This window comes from Chenopodium album, chromosome 7 (genome assembly GCF_948465745.1).
Source record: "Chenopodium album chromosome 7, dcCheAlbu1.1, whole genome shotgun sequence".
In the NCBI taxonomy this organism is placed as follows: domain Eukaryota; kingdom Viridiplantae; phylum Streptophyta; class Magnoliopsida; order Caryophyllales; family Amaranthaceae; genus Chenopodium; species Chenopodium album.
In genome coordinates, this window is record NC_137840.1 from 74346885 (window position 1) to 74367422 (window position 20538).

The 20538-nt window shown below is 36.0% G+C and overlaps 2 protein-coding genes across 2 annotated transcripts; both read right to left on the reverse strand.

Moving 5' to 3' along the window:
- Positions 1–2995: 2995 nt before the first annotated feature.
- On the reverse strand, positions 2996–6428 carry LOC145639555 (bifunctional protein FolD 4, chloroplastic-like). The gene is made up of 5 exons (XM_081690826.1): positions 6170–6428; positions 5298–5623; positions 4485–4721; positions 4200–4367; positions 2996–3908 (listed from the first exon to the last, which is right to left on the reverse strand). Exons 1-5 carry the CDS (start codon positions 6342–6344, stop codon positions 3738–3740), a joined length of 1077 nt encoding a protein of 358 aa, XP_081546952.1. The 5' UTR covers positions 6345–6428; the 3' UTR covers positions 2996–3737.
- A 621-nt stretch (positions 6429–7049) lies between these two features.
- LOC145639556 (K(+) efflux antiporter 2, chloroplastic-like) lies at positions 7050–20516 on the reverse strand. The gene is made up of 21 exons (XM_081690827.1): positions 20383–20516; positions 18422–20169; positions 17516–17687; positions 17276–17366; positions 16906–17042; positions 16748–16807; positions 16531–16650; positions 15933–16001; positions 15444–15509; positions 14235–14324; positions 13281–13385; positions 12967–13095; positions 12264–12473; positions 11268–11417; positions 9677–9730; positions 9469–9527; positions 8441–8507; positions 8191–8367; positions 7890–7946; positions 7435–7509; positions 7050–7346 (listed from the first exon to the last, which is right to left on the reverse strand). Exons 2-21 carry the CDS (start codon positions 20092–20094, stop codon positions 7224–7226), a joined length of 3684 nt encoding a protein of 1227 aa, XP_081546953.1. The 5' UTR covers positions 20095–20169; positions 20383–20516; the 3' UTR covers positions 7050–7223.
- Positions 20517–20538: the final 22 nt, after the last annotated feature.

A 20538-nucleotide genomic window follows, 5' to 3' on the forward strand; every position in this document is an offset into this window, starting at 1 on the left:
ATGAAGCTTGGGATTTCTATTCATGGTTAGCTAGGGATAATTATGATTGGGAGAGGGCCAATCATGAGACTTATGTTCGGGATTCTCATGCTTTTAATGTTGATGCTAATTGTCATGATTTGTCTAATATGAATTCCCATGATGTGCTTGATGCTCCCCATAGTGACCATGTAATGCATGATTTCAACTCCCCTCCCTCTATAACTCAATGTAATGAGGTACATTCTAATGATGATGAAGTGCGTGCTCTTTCTCATTTTGCATCCGATTTTTGCATGAATTCTAAAGGTGTGCCCCATAGTCCCCTAGATGATTCCAATGAGCAAGCTTTTGACTCGTCTATCCATGATGATTTGGACTCATTTGAGATTATGGCCCAAATATTTCTTGAGTTTCAAATGGTAGCCCATAACCTTATGAGTGAGTTCATTGATAAGGCTTCATTAGAAAGAGATGAGTTTGAGAGAAATTTGCCCCCATTCACTCTTGATTTTGAGATAGTAGAAGGAAAGGTTGTTTATTGTGGTGAAAAGGAGGATAAGGTTGATTACTTTGGAGTTTTTGAGCTTGAGGGAGATGTAGAACATGAGGGTTCTTCATTTGAGGATTCCATGATTGATTTTCATTCCCTCATTAGTGATGTGAGATCTTGTGATGAGGGATTAGCTACCCCTTTTTGCCTTTCTCATACACCTTTTTCCCAAAGGTTTAACCATATCTCCTACTATCCTATGTTCCTCCCTTCTTTTCTCAAAGAACCTCTTAGGGATCCTCTTCCTTTTCAAGCTTCCAAAGCCCCTAACCCTTTCATTGTTGATGAGGAAAAGAGTTATAATGCCAACCAAAAAGATTTTTGTGAGGATTTTTCTTTTTCTTCTTCTACTTTTTCTTCTTATTTTCTTGATTTTTCTTTTGATTCTTTTACTTTTTCTTTTCTCCCTTCTCTCAAGCATAAAGTCTCCTTGTACTTTATGTTTGCTTGTCATATGAGCATCGCGTATGCTCTATTTCTTGATATGTTTTCCGGTGCATATGACAAGTTATTGCGTTCTTTGTCGGGTTATTTACTAGATTGGTCATGCTTGGACATTAAGCAGGCCTTTGCGGGAAGTAACCCGTGTTTTATTGCTTTCTTTTTCTTTCTTTTGTGTTTCTCATTTTTGTTTACTCTCTTGTCTATGTGTATAGGTACTCGATGCATATACTCATGTGCAAAGATTTTGGATTGAGCTCCTTGAGACGAAGCACACCAATGATTGCTTGCATTTGGAAAAGCAATAAAGACGAGGAATTAGATGAAATTGTGGACAATGTGCTCAATTGCGGGTTTCAACACCCACCTCACATTTGGTTTACTCTTTCCTTCTTCCCTCATCTTGGATTTTCTTTCTTAATTGCATTTGGATTGTATGATTATGAATTGTTGTGTGAATGAGTTTTCTTCCTTCCCCTCCCACCCACCCTTTGTGCCTTTATTTTGAGCATTGAGGACAATGCTCCATTCTAGCTTGGGGGAGTAGCTATTCGCTAGCATTGGGGGGTTATCTATATCTCTTGGTGGTTTCTTAATCCATAGTCTCATGATTGCTTGATTTATTTCTCTCATACTTGCCAAAGTCTATTATTGAGATTGGTTTTCTATGTTTGGATGGCCATGAGCGCCTTATTGAGTTGACTTTTGGTATATGTAGTTTTGATTGATCATGCTTTCATATTGCACTATTGTATATGCATTCTTGAGTATTGTTGGTTTTGTGAATATTTGTGTGTATAGTGTCTTTCCATGGCATTCAAGGCAAGTTTCAAAATGTTTTGTTTTAAACTTGGACATAATTGGGCTTTAGCACCTAGAATACCCTCTTTGCTAGTTGTTAGAGGTTTCCGTGCACTTGAATGTCGAGGTTGGTTCACACATATAACATTGCCAAGGTAGTAGAACTTAAGGGCTATGAGACCTTAGCTCACTTGGTTTGTGGTAAGATGGTTGTCGCTCTCTAGCTAGTTGAAGCTTTAAAGGTGATTTTTGCTACTCCACTACCGTCTTTTTTGTGAGAATGTGTCTATTTTGTTCTAGCCTTCTACATTTCTTGCATGTGTGGCGTTTGGATCCTTGGCATTGCTAGCTTATATCGAGAATTTGGCTTAATCTACCCAAGATCGAGACCGAACCAACCTAGGGGAAGACGAAGGCAATTAGGATTTTTGTTTTGTTTTATTATTTTCTTTTCTTTTCTTTTATTTTTCTTTTGCATTTGCTCATTTAGTAACCCAATTTGAGCCATTTTCCCTTCTTTGGCATAACCACATTACAAACCAATGGACCTTTGCTTTATTTTCACTTTTTTTAGTTTTTGTGAAGCATTCTTGGGACTTGACTTGTATTTTTGGTTAATGAAAGTGAGAAAAAGAATGAAAAAGAAGTGAAAAACTCAAATTTTGGTACTTGAGATTATTTTTGTTATGTTGAATGGTTTGAGTAAATGAAAAGAAAATAAAGGAAATGAAAGAAAAAGCCGCTCAAAGTTAAAAGAGGCGAGAGCAAAGAATAAAAAGAAATGAAAAAAAAAAGGGGAAGAAAATATCGAGAAAATACAAAAATATTTGTTGTTTGGTTGAAAAAGAATAAGCTTGGGGGAAGAGTTGCTAGAATTTTTGATTTGAAAGTTGGTAGTTTATTGAGTTTGAATTGAGGAATGATCAACCTTGCTTCACTTCTAAGTTTACCACCAATTTCCAAATTTATTTCCACACCCTTTACCCTAGCCTAAATGTTTCAACCCTTTTAAGACCTTTTGACCTTAGTGAGGTTTAGTTACTACCGATGGAGGGTAATCAAGCCAAGCCTATTGAGCGAGCTATCAATGCCAAGATGTCGGGTAGCCTAAATGTTTTTCATTGATTATTTCTTTCGATTCCTTCGAGGAATCTCGAGATATCACCTTAAAAGTGGATGCAAAACTAGTGAGGATGCGGGAGTTTGGTTGGAGATAAGGAGGAGTGTAAGTCCCTCTAAGTTCTCTACCCTTTGCATGCTTTATGTGTGTACCAACCTTAACTATTCTTTTGCTTGGCTACCTTTAATGTCTAGAAAGGTTTGTATTCTTGTGCATTTAGCCCATTGTTTGTGTTTGGTTTGAAATATCAAAACTCGAGTTTTCTTGATTTCACCTTTGCCTTGAATGTTATGTTTTGTCAAGAGTTGTGGGGTAAGCTCTTAGGAAACCCTCACGAGAGCTTACTCGTCCTCTTTGGCGACATAGGGGTTTAAAGGGCTTGATGCATACGCTAAATGCATCCGTGATTCCTACGACAGTGAGTTAGTGTACATTCTTTTTCTTTGTTTCTATTTTGTTTCTTTTGCCTTTAATAATTCCATCTTGTTCTCTTTTGCCTTAGCTTTGCTCGAGGACGAGCAAAGGTTTAGCTTGGGGGAATTTGATGAGTGACATTTATGTCACTCTTAGGGAGTAGTTTTAGAGTCATTTTCGTGTTTATTTTATCTTATTTTCCTTTCTTTCTCTTTAATAAAGTTTCTAGTTTATTTTGGTAATTTTGTCGTGTTTTAAATAGCAGATTAGAGAATAGATTTATTAGCAGATTATCGATTGTGCTGCTTCTCTTGGATTGTTATTTGTTGCTGTTACAGTTAGGGGGGCAAAAATAAGGTGTAGCAAAGCAATCGGGCTAACATGTAAATTGCTTTCTACCTTCCTAATCTGAAACTATCAACACTATTATCAGCTGAAATTGTGCATCCTTTTTGCTGAGCTGAGAGTATTTGAAAGAAGCATAGCAATGGTCATTGGACCAACGCCTCCAGGAACAGGGGTAACAGCGGAAGCAACCTTGACAACCTCTTCATAGCAAACATCTCCAACTAAACGATATCCTCGAGGACTTGCTGGATCCTGTTGTTGCATAAAATATCTTAGCAAAAATATTTGACACTATCTTAAACTGACAAACTAAAATTTTAAAGTATAAGTTCTATTGATTTAAATTAGGATTATTGGTGACACTTCCTGATTTACTTCTAATCATTATAACGCACATTAACCATTCATATTTTATTTTGTTAATTCATGAAATTTGCATAAACTGCTAATAAATCTATTCTCTAATCTCTACTAAATGGAAATTTAAAATTACAACATGCCCAATAAGAAGGTAGTTGAGCACATAAGATGTTGCAGGTTTACCTCAACTGGATTGATCCCAACATCAATGACAGCAGCACCAGGCTTGATCCAGCTACCCCTAACCATGTTTGCTTGTCCTACAGCAGAAATGATAATATCTGCTTCTTTTACAATATCCTCGGGATTGTTTGTTCTAGAATGAACTATAGTAACAGTAGCATCTTCCCTCTGCAAACAGTAAGTGTTCTAAAGGTCATATTGGATAGAAAGAAATGTTCAACAAAACATGATTTGATTGATTTCACGCATACATGAAAAAAATATGAACTAACAATTTAAACTTACCTGCAGCAAAAGAGCAGCCGGCATCCCAACTATATTGCTGCGGCCAATCACAACTGCCTTTTTCCCTTTTATTTGAATTCCATATCTATGCAACAACTCAATACATCCTTTGGGTGTACATGGGACAAACAAGGGTTCCCTGCCCCGCATTGCAAGACGGCCAATGTTTAAAGGGTGGAATCCATCAACATCCTTTTCAATTCCAACAGCATTCAAAATTTTCTCCTCATTCATATGCTGCAAAAAGCATTTTTTTTATCAGCACATACCGGTAAAAGAGTTAGTAAATTAGACAGCCACCTACATGGATGCCTTATCGTTGTAGTGCACACTACATAGTCAGCATCCTTTTAAAATCCAATTATTGAGTAATGGAGCAATAAGCCTTAAAAATTTAAGTGAAAACATCTTCCCACGTAAGTTTATGATTTAGAACCAAATTATTGAGTAATGGAGAAATAAGCCTTATTTTCACTGTAGTGGATTTAGTGGCTGCAAGAACAGATTTCTACTGAAAATTTCTACATAATTAGGACAATACAACTACACAAGCAGGTAAAATAGTGAAGAACCGCATTTTACCAAGTAACAACTACCTTAAGCAACATCCATCTTGTGATAAGGTATTATAGTTACACTAATTCACAAAGAATTAACATGGAACATGATAATACTGACAAATTAAAGCTATCCTTTTTTAAATTATTCCCAACAAAACAACAGCAGGAAAAGCCTTAGTATTACGATATAATATCAACATAAACAGAAGAAAATATGTGGGACAGGAAGATCCATTCATTCCAAGAAGCATACCGAAGGCAGAGGTAACTGAACAAGTATTCCGTGGACTGAAGGATCTTCATTGAACTTAGAGATAGAGTTGAGCACTTCCTTCTCTGTTGTATCTTCTGGCAAACGAGCTTCAAAAGAATTAATTCCCACTGCATCACAAGCTTTCTTCTTATTACGAACATACGTTGCAGAGTCCTTTCTATCCCCAACAAGGATCACAGCCAACCCCGGAACAATACCGGTAGCTTCTTTCATTCTTGCTATTTCAACACCTATCTCCTCCCTAATTTGCTTCGCCACCGCCTTACCATCAATAATTTTTGCAGAACTCTCGGTTGCCATATTAGCTGTAATAGGAGCTTACAATGAATCATCAAATGAAAATTTAAGAAGTATGACAACAGCATTTCAATTATCAATCAACGTTATCATAAAAAGAGTAACTTGCAATAGCCAATTAAATATGACTCCGAAAATCAGCATCATACACAAACGTCTACACATTACATGATTCACATCCTATATTTTTTCCATTATTATTTTACTTTCAAGGAACAATGATATACAAACAGATGAATTAAACTATGAAATTCACCTGCAAATGAAATAAACACCTAACACCTAAATTTTGGGAGTAAAAATGATAAAGTAAGCAAATTTGATGCTAAACCCCATCAAATTCCACAACCCCAATTCAAATTCAACAGGAAAACAAACACCAATGAAAAAAGACAATCGGAAATCATCCCTGCATCGAAAACTTCAATTAGCCTTAAAGGTGTTCGATAAAATGCGCCAGTGAATAACCAAAGGAATTACATAAAAAGAAGGAAAACCCAGAATTGAAAGGACGCAAATAAGCAATAAAAAGAAAAGGGATGATCGATTAATACCTGAAACAAAAGTTGAAGAAGCATGAGGTTGGAAGGAGAGAGAAGGTAAGAAAAGGCTTGAGGAAGTGAGAGGAAGAGAAACCCGGCGAGAAAAGGAAAGACCGGTACAGCTAAGGTGGCAGCGAAGAGGAAGAAGACGAGCAGTTGAACAATCGGAGAAAATCATGGAAGCCATTTTTGGGTTACAAGAAAGGATTCTGACTAGTAGCTTAAGAGTAGGAATGCTGTCGCAAAGTTTATACCTCACTTTTAGGGTTCTACTTTCACTAAAATTTTATATGCATTGCCAACGTTTTACTAGTATTAATTAAATAAAATAATATGATACTTCATAGTAGTATTATGCAGTTTTTAATTGAATTATTTTTTATGCGTATAATATATCTTATTAATTGTTTTACGAATAAGCTCTCAATCAAATGTATATATGCTTCTTTTAAACTAGATTTTCAATTAATATGGAGCATAACAATATGCTATGCATGGCATCAAAAAAATCAATTGGTTTATTATTTTGCTAAGCGTTTTTTGTAGGATTTTTTAAAATATAAATCCCTAAAATAAAGTTCGATTTTAATTTTAGTTTTAAATATTTAAATAACTATGCTTTACCCCGTATTGCGCTACCTCTAATTGAAAATCCTGGATCCGCCACTGATTACAGACTTAGTGACTTACAATCGTTGGTGAGGGAAAATAAAGCAAAAAAGAAAAAAAGGGAAAATGAAGGCAATTTTAGAGGAACATTTTCTTTTCATTTCCTAAAGCTTTTATTAGAGATAGATTGATAAATAAAGGCATTCGTCAAATATCGTAATTACAAATTTTCAAAACGAACATAAAGGTTGAAAGCTCCTTCGCTTTTGATTCAGAAGGCAAATTGGTCAAAATTTTGGATTCCCCACAAAGAGGAAATGAGCATTAAGAAACGAAAAAGAAGTATTTACCTTTGATATTTTTGCCCAAAAATTCTATACAAATTACACTAGTGAGAATGTAATGAAACTATACAATTTTGTTGCCTTCTCTACTCTTGGTTGTATTAGCTGCAAATTTATATAGCCAGTGTTCCCTCAATGACTTGGTTATCATCGGAAGAGTCAACTGGTTGGGATTTGGGTTTGCTCATGACTCGAGAATATCCATAACCTAGTGAACTTCCACTAGCTTCACACAGCTGCAATAACACGGAATTCAGTATATTTAAAACACTATTTATCAATGGGTAGCAACAGATCATGTCAAAGATATGAAATAGCTTATACCTCAGTCAGTTCAGAGAGGTGACGGGATCTAAACTCATTGATTGCAGATGCTATCTCTGATGTTGGAAGTTTAGCCTAAAAGAAGAAAAACACCAAATTTCAAATCACAGTCATCAGTACATAAATTATCACCATTGTTGGCAAGTTAACTGGATATTAAACCACTGACAGAATTGGCCACAACAGTTGTCCGCCTTTATTGGCCTTTTGAATTGAAATTTACCTCCGTTCTCGTTTATTAAACTTTGTACTTCTAGGAAAATATATTTTAAAAACTACTACGTATATTCTAAAATGCAATGTTAGAATCCAACAACACTGCAGATAATTAATAAATATCAGCATATATATAAGGATTGAGCTATTAAAATTTCTTATGGAGGGATAAACAAAAACACACTACACAATCACAATTTTATCACTTGCTCACATTCTTTCACAATATCAAGACATACCTGTGCAAGAACAGCAGCTGCCAACTGTAGACTTGGTTCCAATGTCTCAGGGACAACCTGGAGCAAGAATATTGTAAGACTTTTTTTGCATAATAACGATGTCAGAATATGAATTAATTCTGATATTATCAGTTCAGAAAACAAAAAAAAATCCCCAACATGATACAACTTTATATAGCACACAATAATTAAATCAAGCAAAATCTCAGTAGTCCACAGTCCACAATATGAAAGGCTATCCATGAGGACTATGACAGGAAAAAAAAACAGAATAAACAGGGTACAAAATTAAACATCATACCGCAGTTGCCCCAGCCTTTTCTAGATTTAGACCATGATCGACATCATGTGCACGAACAAAGGTTTTAACATTTGGGAAATGCTTGCTCAATGCCCAAACAGTTCTATAATTTGCACCAGGAGTGTCCAATGTTATTGCTGCGGCACAAGCTCTTTCAGCCCCAACCTTATGAAGTACCTAAACACAAAACAGTAAAGCTTTTTAAATGAGAATATGCAACAAGCTTGAATAGCTTGGAAATTTGTTGTACCTCACGACTTCCAGCATCTCCAAAATATACAGGAAGATCAAGTGCACGACCAATTGCTACCCTGTCACTGAAATCGTGAAACATAAGCATAAGAGACATGAAGCATAAAGCAGTTATTATACATTATGACCTTCCATCGGTCAAATAACATCAACATTTATATATCTGAAGAGGCTCCCATCCTCGGTAAGGCATAAGAAAGCAGAAAAGTAGCCTATATATATATTGCGGTAATGGTCTCTAAACTGTATTATCAACCAGTTCATTGAAATGTGTACAAAATAAATGCTCTGAAGTGTGGCTAAACTCATTTTTCAATGCGAGGTACACTCAGAAACACAATTAAGTGAAAATTTTGAAACAGTAACTAATGCAAATTTTTAAAGGCTTTTGTTTCCTTATTTAACTTCGTATGTTTCTCATGTATAGTTGTACTAAATATAACCTCTACTTTCATTTCTTGGATGCTTGCCTAGATTTTCAAGCTAGGTTTGTCATCTTTAAGACAAAAAGAAAACTTGCTACAGCCCTAGCAGACTTATTTCGCCTCAACATACGCACAAGCACACGCGCGCACACACACATTTGTCAGCAGCTATAATATACTAGCTTGCTTCCCAAGAGGATCAAATACATTTATCATATTATTGTGATCGGTGACTATTGCATGAGATTTTTAAGTACAGTACATGTGAGTATGTGATATCTAGTTTTTCTGCATTAAGACAAAAGATACATTCATAGACCCCAAATAAAATAAAATAAAAAGTAAATAAATAAATAAAAATAAAAATAAAAATAAAAAAAACAAAGCAGTATCGTCTGCCCTAGGAAAAAAGATCAAATAAAAATAAACCCAGTGCTTAAAGGTCTCAATTAAGTGGGAGGTGGGCAAGAGAAAGAGCTATATATGCAAATCTTACCACGATCATACACATAGCTTTAAAGGAGATCCAGCCATATTTGGTGCATTTTTTTTTTTTTTTGAAAGAATATTTGGTGCATATTTAAAATGAGTATAAGTTTACCTTCTAACATCAAGAGCAACAAATGGTATCAAACGTTCTGACAGGAGCTGAGCTATGATCTGCATGAAAGAAGCAAGATCACAGGGAGGGAGATAAAAAAAAATAATAATAATAAAAAAAAAATTAAAAAAAAAAAAAAAAAAAAAAAAAAGAGGCAAAGCTCAAGATAGATTTCAGGAACTTAATATTTTATAACAATGATGTTCACCTGGCCTACACGTCCAAATCCACATATAATAATATGATCCTGAAGGTCATCCGTCTGGGATGAAATAAAACATGTCAGCAGAAAAATAAGAAACAGAAAAAAAATCATTTGAAAGCCTGAAAGGTCAGAACTGAAAGAAGTATGGATCATAAACAGGAAAGGGAATTCGTGTCATTTTTGTTGTTGAGATACACCTTCAGCTAGACCTAAGTCCTTCCACGCTAGTCAAGAGGCATGCCATTCTAACTGAAGAACATTTTTGAGCAACACATCATTTATGTTGACACTAATCGTCATTTAGAATCCTTGCTGGATAAGCTAAGTGGATAGGTCTATCTTTAGACTCAATTCCTCCCCTTATGTTCTGTAAACTACTGAGATTTTTCAGTAGCCTGACATGACAGTTTGAGGAGCCTAACTGATTCCCATCATTAATTCTAGTAGACCTTTCATGATCAATAAAATCCTTCTTTAGGAATATGCACAGCCTGCTTCTACAATCAGCAGATGGCCATCACACCAACACCTTCAGGAACCAAACCTATCAATTCAAGCATTGAACCAACTTATCTTTGGACAATAAAAACTATTGAATCTCCTGCAATATCTCACTTAAACCCACCTAAACCAGACGCTGTTTATCTTTATGAATTTTAATCTTGAATGGTCATTTTCCTAAGAAATTACTATAGTCGGGAATAGGCATGCAGTCAAAATCATCCTTGCTACAGGTCTGACATAAGCAAGAGTGCTTGGAGACATTTCAGTTGTTCTCATTCAAACTAAATAGCACCAGCCATCTTAGACTTTAAAAATTGGCTGCACTTACAGGAAAACGACAACTATAAAAGTATAAAAACAGGGAAAGGGGAAGCATTAACTTACAAAAAGGTAGCATCAGATTAAATACTGTTCAATCAATTTTATTTTTATGTTTTAGTTTTTTGTTAAAAAATGATTCTTAGTGCAAAGAGATATTCTGTTAAAAAGCACAGCTAGTGAGAATTAGCTAACACTGAGCTCAACCCACTGAAATAAAGCGTCAAACTTAACGTTTAGTACCCATGAATCAGCCGCAACATTCAATTTGAAACCACCAACGCTCATATCCTATCAGAACAGACCACCATTGTGCAAGCGGACAGGAAACTTCCTCCAGCAACCACCAACTAAAGTAAAAAAGTACACTTGAAGAAGATGAAAGCGAATAAAGAGCTATTATAAGCATTTTTTCCACCTATCTAACTATTAATGGCTGGAAATGTGCCATGTTGACTTCAAGTTACAAAACGTTTCAGAATTTTCTGGGTCATGCATTAAATAGTTGGAAATGATTCCCTCTTCAACCCATTTCAGAAACTTTTTGCTTGCACTCCTCTGCATTTTCCCAGCAGTTTTCTTTCCAAAACAAAGAAACAGAACCTATCTTCCGTTCCCATGCTTTCTCAAGTCAGATTTCATGGACAATAAATCACAAGGCCAACCAATTTCACTTCAATTAGGCCATATAATTATCACAAACTTCATCAACACGGTGAGCAAGAACCTAAGGGCATATTGTAGGAAAAATAAAAAGAAGGATACGAGATACCTCACTCTCAACAGGTAATAAACTTCGCACATCATGCAACTCAAAGCGAGAGGCAATCAGCTGGCCACCAGCAGCCAGCCATGGTGTAAGAGCCATGGAAATCCCAACCACAAGGAACAACAAAGATGACAGCTGTGGAGACATTATGCCCTGCAGGTAAAGCCAACAGCAATAAGCAAATATAGAGTTATTTCAGCTAATGAGCTAATACAATTACCCCAATATTCTGGACAGACAGAGATAGAATTGTGCTTGTGATCATGTAGAAGAGTAATAAATTTAGATGCACACTGATAGAAGAGATACGAAAACCTCTACCATTGATAATCTATGCTGTTACACACAAGCACATTTAATTGGACCCTCCCATTATCCACAAGTTATAACATGCAAGTCCATCATTTAGTTGGGTGGTTCCTTGTGTGTGGTTGGCACAGATGGTGCAGTAAAAGGAGGACCTGGGCTTGCAGGTGGAGAGGGGGGGGATTGGGGGTATTTCATATCTTGAAGAATGAAGCTAGGAGAATGTATGCAGCAATCTAAACAAATTTCCAGATGGGGAGATTGTTCAGATGCATTGTTACTGGGAATTAAGTATAGTGATGAATTGCTAGCATATACAAGTTCCACAAGCTCCTCTGATGAATCTGATCAAAAGTATCTAGGATAATATTGAAGGACTGGCGTTACCATGTGTAGTTACTAGCTAGTTTATGTAATTCAATTTTTCCCCAGGCTTTTTTCCTCATTTGCATAAATAACAAAGAATACTCAAGTGCTCAACATGCAACTATGCAAGTTTATCACTTTATCAAAATCCAAGCCAAAATGAAAGTAAACTTGTAACATACAAACAATGCCTTGAATCAAAGATTAAAGATGCTGTATTCTTCAGGTGCACCAATTGAGACAAAGAAGAGACACAAAATAATAATCAATGCAAGAAGGATTCCAATAAAATTAGAAAATGAGGATTAACAAAACGCAAGGTCAAACCTGGTTTACAGCTTCACCAAATGCAACAAAGGCGAATTCTCCTCCAGGAGCAAGAAGAAGACCTGTTCTGATTGCAGCTACTGTTGAAACACCAAAGACTCTACCAACTAAAGTAACCAGCATAGTCTTGCCCACGATTAGAAGTCCTAATGCTCCCATGATAACCGGGAAGTTTGAGAGGAGAAGTTTTGGATCAATAGACATCCCTACCTGGAAAACAAAAAACAGGTGCTGACTAAATTAACAAATTGTGACGAAAAGTTAATTAAATGAAACAAATGACAGTCTACACAATAATCATTTTAAAAAATATATATATCAAAAGTGACAGTCAGATAAATGGGAATCAGAACCCAATGGCTCTGAGAAAACAGTAAAGAAGAAAGTCCAGAGCCTTTATATCAAACATGCTTAAGGTCAGCACCTAGCTGGTTATGCATGGATTAGCTAATCCCAGGTGTAACTCAGATTAAATTTTAAATAATTCAGAGGATAAGGCAAAAGCAATTTGCCCCAAAGAAAAAGGAAAGATTTCAGCAATGAATCTATCACAAGCTTCCAAAAAAATTACAGACAGAAATCCCAATGGAAGGCCACACATACTCTATGTGCATGATGGAAAGATTGGCAGCAGAGCATGATGAAGAGCTTTAGTGAAAATCTAAGAAGATGCATGTTGGGAAGCAAGATCTGAAGTACATACCGTCATGAAGAAAAGACCCAAAAGAAGGCCGCGATATGGTGCAATATCTGACTCCACTTGCAATGAAAACTCAGTTTCTGCAAGAAGTAAACCAGCCAAAAATGCCCCTAATGCCATAGATAGACCAGCCTGAAAGAATAAAAAACAAGATCTAAATGAACTGATGACAGGAACACTGGACAGGATTACTCTTTTTCAGACAATCACCCTTCCCACTTGGTTGTGACAACTAGCCCCTCACAATAAATTAAGAAAAAAAAAATTTAAAAATTAAAAAGCATAAGTTAATGATTCATAAAAGTTTTCCCACTCACCCTAGCAGTAAGGAGACTTGTCCCTAGTATAACAAGAAGTGTACAGGCTGAAAATATCTCCGCGTTCTGGTTTTCAGCAATTTGCCTGTAAATTGGTCGAAGAAACTGCAGATGATCCAAGAAGTAAGAATATGTTCTTGCAAAGTAATTGTTTAACAAATAACATCAAGCAAAGATTATAATTTTGAAAACTAGACTTACAAAGAGAGAAATTTTCCTGAAGTAACAAAACTGCTCCCTCATGCATATATAACCAGCGATATAAATGTATGACAAATTTTCTTAGTTTTTTATGTTCAAACTTGCAAGAAGAGTGTATGACAAATTATACAGATTACCAAAAAAAAAATAGAGGGAAAATCTCTTTTGTATTATAATTACTAACACACCCCTCCTTCCAAGAATAGTTTTCTCACTTATCATGGCTCATAATTTGACGAGACAAGTTGGTGATTGGTCATCAAATGTTATTTAATCAAATGTGATTAGAGATAGTAGAGTAATTTATAAGAGAATAAGAGCAGAATGTGGGATCCTAACTTTTGGTAGTGGGAAAAATAATAATTGATGATCAAAATACAGTGGCCATCACCATTTTTGGAAATGGTCAAACTAATCTAAGATAGACAAAAAGGAAAGCGAGCAAACTATTTTGGGACAGATAAAAAGCAAAGTGAGCAAACAACTATAGGATAGAGGGAGTAAGCTACAATGTCATTAGTTTTGTCTCACACAATGATTTCTCTTTAGTTTACTTGACCGAGAAGGGACAACCAAGGTGACTTATTAAGATATTAACAATATTAGCTAGCAATACATCACAATATATTCTGAGCAATATAAGTTCAATGTATTTAGACAAGATACTAGTAGCATAAAATTGTAAATAATCACTAACAAGTAACAACTATCTTCACGCTGGAACTGAAATGTGCAATAAATTCAACCACTTACCAAGCGTCCACCAGCAATTATAGCGGCAATTGCAACAACTGCCTTAACAGCAGCCAATCCTAGGGCTTCTGCAATAGCTTGGAAACCAATCTGAATGAACAGCAGAGTAAAATAAATTATTGGTCATTATTTTAATGTAGTTGTTTAGATTGTTATAGAATTTCTTCCTTTTACTTAACCCCTACAACTATGTTCTGCCCATGAATTAGGGGATGACATCTACCTCTTCATTAGATATACTATTTCCATTCCAATAAAAGTCACTGATTATGTACAGGTAATTTGATGAGTTGTTAGTTATATAATCAATATTAAAAACCACAAGCCCTATTCCATAGGTAAATCAAGCTGACAAATAATATTGCATAGGTATTTTAAGTGAGTTGAAATACACAGATAATATGGAATGGAGGAAATAGTAAATTTACAAGTTTAATCTTTGTATGAAGCGCTTTATATTTGTTTTCATTATGGTCCCAACACTATCCTACTTGTTGCTTTTTGATGCAACACATAGAGTAAGGTTTCATCCTCAGAATTAAATCTTTCACAAGAAAAGCCACCTTAGAGGTATACTTAAAACCAATCCTTTCATTCTGGCCCCTCAGATACCTTTTAATCTCCCTTAATGCTTTTCAATGCACCAGCTCAAATAAAAATCTTACTGGATCCATAACCACAACCATCATGAAAAAGAATATATATATAAGAAAGCTTGCCAGCCATTCTGGAAAACTCAAAGCAACTAAGCTGGGAATGACCAGACAGAACATACCACAAACCAGAAACACCCTATGAATCCACAACACACCTCAACCCCTATTACAGATGATAGGATCATCATGCTCAAGCCACATATTCAGCTTAACCTTGGTTAAAATCAATTAATTATGACTTAGATTGCACTTTTAAGTTTCAATTAATGCTTCTAACATGGATGTTTCAGTTCATTAACTAAAAAGCTAATTTAAGTAATTTCAACAAAGTGAAATGCAGTGGGATACTTTTCAAATCAATAACCATTTATTCTCTGTTACAAAAATTCACAGTAAAAAATTATAAGTTGCCAACTTGCCACGTATCACAAATAACCACATTGCAGGACTTGAAACCAAGCAACGTACATAAAGATTAAAAAACAAATACGCATAACGACATTCAACAAAGAGCAAAATAATGAAATAATGCAAAAATATTTGAAGTAGTTACCCCGCCTTTAGAAGAATTTGGTGAAATGAGTGGTATGAGTATCAGCAAAACCACCACAGCTAAATCCTGGAAAAATAGCAAAGAAAAGCAAAAGCAAAATACCAGAAATTATTTCAGGACAAAAAAAAAAAAGTGAACCAATAATATATTGACTAAGATCTATACAAGGAGCTTGATTGGATTTCAAGGAGCAATGGCGTATTTTACAAGCATCAATCAAATGTAAATCATGCAATTGTGAAGCTGCAGCTAGAAAATATGCATGGCCATAGACAGCCAGTTTACCACATAATCCAAAATTTAGCAGCACTGGCACATCTATCTACCCCTTGGCTCTATTTGTTAGCCCAGACATGTCTTGGTAGAAAATGGCAAGGATTCAACTTGTGATCAAACATCAACCAAAAGCTCTTTACAAATGACAATGGAAGGAAGATTCTCCTCATAAATTAACTATCTCCAGAATTTATCCCAGACTAAAAGGTTTACCTGGAATAGTAAGACTGAAAATGTAGAACGCCCATGCCGTGAAGTGCTCTCCCCTCGCTCTTGCAAAACCTGAATCAAAAGTTGAAGAAACTCCATCAAAAATCATCTAGATTAAGTTTATGCAGCACAAAATATAATTTTCTCAGTGGAAGTAGGTAGGTAATTAGAAATTTAGTTTTCTCTGGAGTACATTCTCATGCTCATCTGATCCCCAATATTTTTTATTAAGCAAGCTTTGTTTGAACCTAAATATCACAAGATCAAACTACCCGCACCTTCCTTTGTATATTGCTCTAAGCCTTAGTTAAACATCAAAAGACATGGAAAATAGCACATTTCAATCTCAAGGGGCAAGCACATGTACACAGACACTTTGATTTCTTATGCTAAATTGCTAGAATCCTAGAATGGAAGCAAATATCCCAGTGAACAATCTGTAAGATGGGATTTATGGTTGTGTTTTGCCTAAAGATGACCTTGTGCAAAGCGAACAATTAGATATTATGATGGAGTTTAGAGTCACACTCCTAGTCCCCTATAGTCCTATTAGGGCATTAGAGGGAGCACAAAACACACAACTAACAATTATGAATGTTACCTGCAGGACAACAGCAGTTGATGACAAGGCCAAGCCATTCCCAATTACTATTGCCGCAGGACCTGCCTGTTTTGAAATATAATGGGCCACCATGCCAACTACTGCAGCTGTTAACAGCACCTAAATAACCCAAAGTCAGTACTACAATACTAAAAGCATGAATAACCCCAAGAGGGCCAAGATATATGTGAATGGCGAGAACTTAACATTTTAGTACCTGGGCAGAACCTAAACCAAATACGTACTTCTTCATGGAGCTCAGTCTTTCAACAGAAAGCTGTCAATGGGGAAAACATCAAAACGTATTTAAGTTCTGTAACTTGGTAATTACATTAGTTCAGATTATGTTACAAGAGCCTTGACAGATTTTTGTACCTCAAGGCCAATGTTAAATAGTAAAAACACAACTCCAAATTCTGCAATCGCCTTAGTTCCATGCACATGACGAATTATTGAGAGGCCGTATGGACCAATCAAGATTCCAGCAGCCAAATAACCAAGGACAGGGCTACCTGAAGATAAGAAAACGCAAAGAATAAGATTGCCAAAAAGTATTATAATTAGAGATTGCAATACTAAAACTTCTGACACATATCAGAAGAGTGGGAGTGAAAATCAGTAACATTCGAACTTTTCTGGAATATAAATTTGCTCAATAAAATTCTTACAGGGCTGCATACATTCTGAAAATACATTATACATACAATAGATACAACCCATCATTTAAGGTAGAGAGAAGTATTACCCCCAGGAATTTTCTGGAAAATAGGTACAAATATCACACTGGCCAGCAACAACCATAGCATATCAAACAAGGATGCTTCCTCTTCATTAATCTGTAGAAAGAGAGGACATACAACAAACAAACACCAGATTAAAACCTTTTCTCAGAAGACTATAACAAGACACTTAAGAAATCGAATATATGAACTATAATATATTTTATATATTAATGAAAAATGGGTAAGTGGAGGAAACCACATGCCTCTTGCTGGGGAAGCTTATCAATTAGACTCTTCACTGTCTTAGAAATTTTCTGCATTTGCTGAATCAGAGGTTTTCCATTTGAAGAAACTTCTTCAATAGTGGAGGTTAATACATGTTGTGGCTGAAACAGCTGAGCACCTCTCTCACCTCGGTTAATATAATAGCCAACCCTGTTAGTAAGTTAACCTAGTATCAGATAAGGTAATATATGCATTATTTATGACAATAAACAGTGAAATATCAAATTCATTCAGCTATCAATGTTTCAGAACCTAGGAAGGATTTTAAATATTAGTCTTATCAAGAAAGGAACTTGACTAAGCTCATACATAATTGTTTGCTAAATTTTAATTGGTATACAGATAGGACTTCAAACATAGGAGACATTACGAACAAAAACTGGTAACAGAAACTATGAGAACTCTTCTTTCATCAGACATTGAGTAGACAACACGATAGTTCAGAGAAGTGATTCCAAGTATTAGATTATTAGTTCCTTGTGGAACAGTTTAACTTATAAGCCATGTAGTGAACATTTAGAAGGTGTAGAGGACTACATGTTACAATCCATTAGGCATCTAAAAAAGAATGAAATTTCTGCTTAATTAGAAATGAAATGAAGTTTCAACCAAGGAATTCAACTACTCGGCACAAAGGTGCCCAAACAAATTGATACCGAATACATTAGCTAAGTAAAACTTAGAGGCTAAGCCAAGGTTTCGGCATAATTTAAAGAGACTTCATTTTTTTCACAGATTAACATGTAGTACTTCATAAGAAATATTAGGGATAAGAAAAATGATATTTATAGAGCAGTATTTTACAAAATTTACGCATCACATACAACAACAGTAGAAGAAAAATAGAACTGGAAAAGAAAAAACTAAAAACTGATTCAACATACCCTGCTCCAATGAGCAATATTCCAACGATCAATTTTGGCAACTGCTTCTTTGCAGAATCCATAACACCATGAAAAACAGAGGCTGGTGTGAACTCTTCATCATCTTCATCAAATGAAAAGAATGATGCAGAAAAGAATCGAGATGATTTCTTCACTGATGCCTTTGAGCTACTTGGTGGAGAACTGTCACGTGCCACTTCTTTTTGTATCTCTAATTTCTTAGCTTGTGCTGCGCTCTTCACTTTTTCTACCTCTGCATCAGCATCTCTATTGACTTCTACGTATGGTTTTCTATTTTCTTTGTCGCTTGAATCATCAGATAAAGCAACGTCAATCAGATTCTGGCTTGTTTTGTCAGAGGGCTTATCCAGTGATGGTTTGCTGGCCAAAGAAGCACCTTCTACAACCAAATTGTTTTCACTTTCAAAGCCATCAGTACCCAGAGATCCTTCGGACATCTCTTCCTGAATAGCAACATCTTCATTTGAGGATGACCTACTTGAAAGATCAATAGAATCTTTGACATCAGTTTGAGAAATAGAGAGCAGCTTTTCAGCTCGCTGCAAGGCCATCTCAGCATCATTCACGCGCTGAGCAGCCTCAAGCTCAAAAGCAACAGCCTGCTCGGCTAAAAGCATTATGTTAGCGACATCCTCTTCAGCTTTCAGTGCATTTATCTGAGCCTGATCAGCAACTTCATTCAATCTCTCCACTTCTTTCTGCAGCTCCTCTTTCTTTAGCTGCAGCCTTGTTAGCTCTGCTTCACAATTTTCTAAAGCCATCCTGAATTCTTTAATCTCCTTCTGAGCAGCTAGTAGGGCATCCTCCTCTTGCCTTAGCTGGTTTAATACAACCTCATCACTTTCGTTTTCGGAATCACTATTCGATTTGACAATCTCTACAGTGTCCAAGGCCACCTGAAGCCTTGCCTCAGCCAAAGAAAGAGACATTGTGGCTTTCTGAAGAGCTTCCTTAGCACCCACTTCTTGATCTATTAGCTCTTCTATCATTTTCAGCGTACTATCAACATTATTCCTAGCATTCACTGCTTGATCTTTTAACGCAAAGGCAGCTTCCGATATATTCTGTGCCTTCTTTTCGAACATAGTACTGTTCAGCCGTGCAATTTCCAATTCCCTGCAAGCCTTCAGCAACGATTCTCTCAAATCCTCCAAAGTTGTATCCTGAGCTACCTCATCTTCTTTTTTTTCCTTCTCTCCTCCAGAACTATCCAACTCTAAGTCAAGACTGTCCTCTTCTATCCACCCTTCTCCTTCATAATCTTTTCCTACCTCAGCACTCCGACCATTTCCATCGATGTAAACTACAGCATCATTACCCTGACACCGAGCAACCCCTCCCAAACTCCCAGACTCAGAACCCTTCTCGCTCCCACCTACCCCGGCTTTCCTCGAAGGCAAACCCCACAATTGACCATCAAAATCCCTCCCAGACGGCAATTTTACGATAGAACCACCACTAACACTACCAATTCCCTTCACATTCTTCCTCAAACAGATTCTTGAAACTGACCTTGAATTACTTCCATACTTATTATACCCAAACCCACTGACTCTAAACCCCAATTTCGAATGGATAAAATCAGAACGATATCTTCTGCACTCAATTCCATGAATCAAATTGGACTGCTTAAAACTATAACCAACATCCATTTCATACCAATCAATACCAAAACACCGTCAACTAAACCAACTACTTTGACCTATCGTTGACCGAAGCACAAACACCTGACGAAACAACAAACTTTCCAATTACACTAACAAAATTGACGATTCAAATATCAAATTATCAAAATGAATGCACAAAGAAAACCCTAAAAAAATCACAAATATGAGTAATATAAATTATTAAAAAAAATCAAAATTAATTGAGCTAGATAACACACAAAAATGGCATGAAGAGAGAGGAGAGAGAAAGAAGGAGAAGAGAAGAAAACTTACGGAACTTAGAACAGTGACAGTGAGTTAGAGGAGGTGCAGAGCTTCGAAGAGCTTCTTCAATGGCGGATATTTTTTGAAATAAGGAAATTAAAACTGAAGTAAAACAGGACAAATGGATGGAAAAGATATTAAAAAAAAATTAAAAAAATTGTTAAT

Excerpts from the sequence above, each read along its gene's own strand:
- LOC145639555 (XM_081690826.1), bottom strand. The coding sequence starts at position 6,344 with ATGGCTTCCATGATTTTCTCCGATTGTTCAACTGCTCGTCTTCTTCCT. Across the intron at positions 4,368-4,484 it reads CGGCTGCTCTTTTGCTGCAG|AGGGAAGATGCTACTGTTAC; the intron begins GTAAGTTTAAAT and ends TACTGTTTGCAG. Across the intron at positions 3,909-4,199 it reads TTGGGATCAATCCAGTTGAG|GATCCAGCAAGTCCTCGAGG; the intron begins GTAAACCTGCAA and ends ATGCAACAACAG.
- LOC145639556 (XM_081690827.1), bottom strand. The coding sequence starts at position 20,094 with ATGGATGTTGGTTATAGTTTTAAGCAGTCCAATTTGATTCATGGAATT. Across the intron at positions 15,510-15,932 it reads TTTCAGTCTTACTATTCCAG|GATTTAGCTGTGGTGGTTTT; the intron begins GTAAACCTTTTA and ends CTATTTTTCCAG. Across the intron at positions 13,386-14,234 it reads TAATTGCTGGTGGACGCTTG|TTTCTTCGACCAATTTACAG; the intron begins GTAAGTGGTTGA and ends GATCATCTGCAG.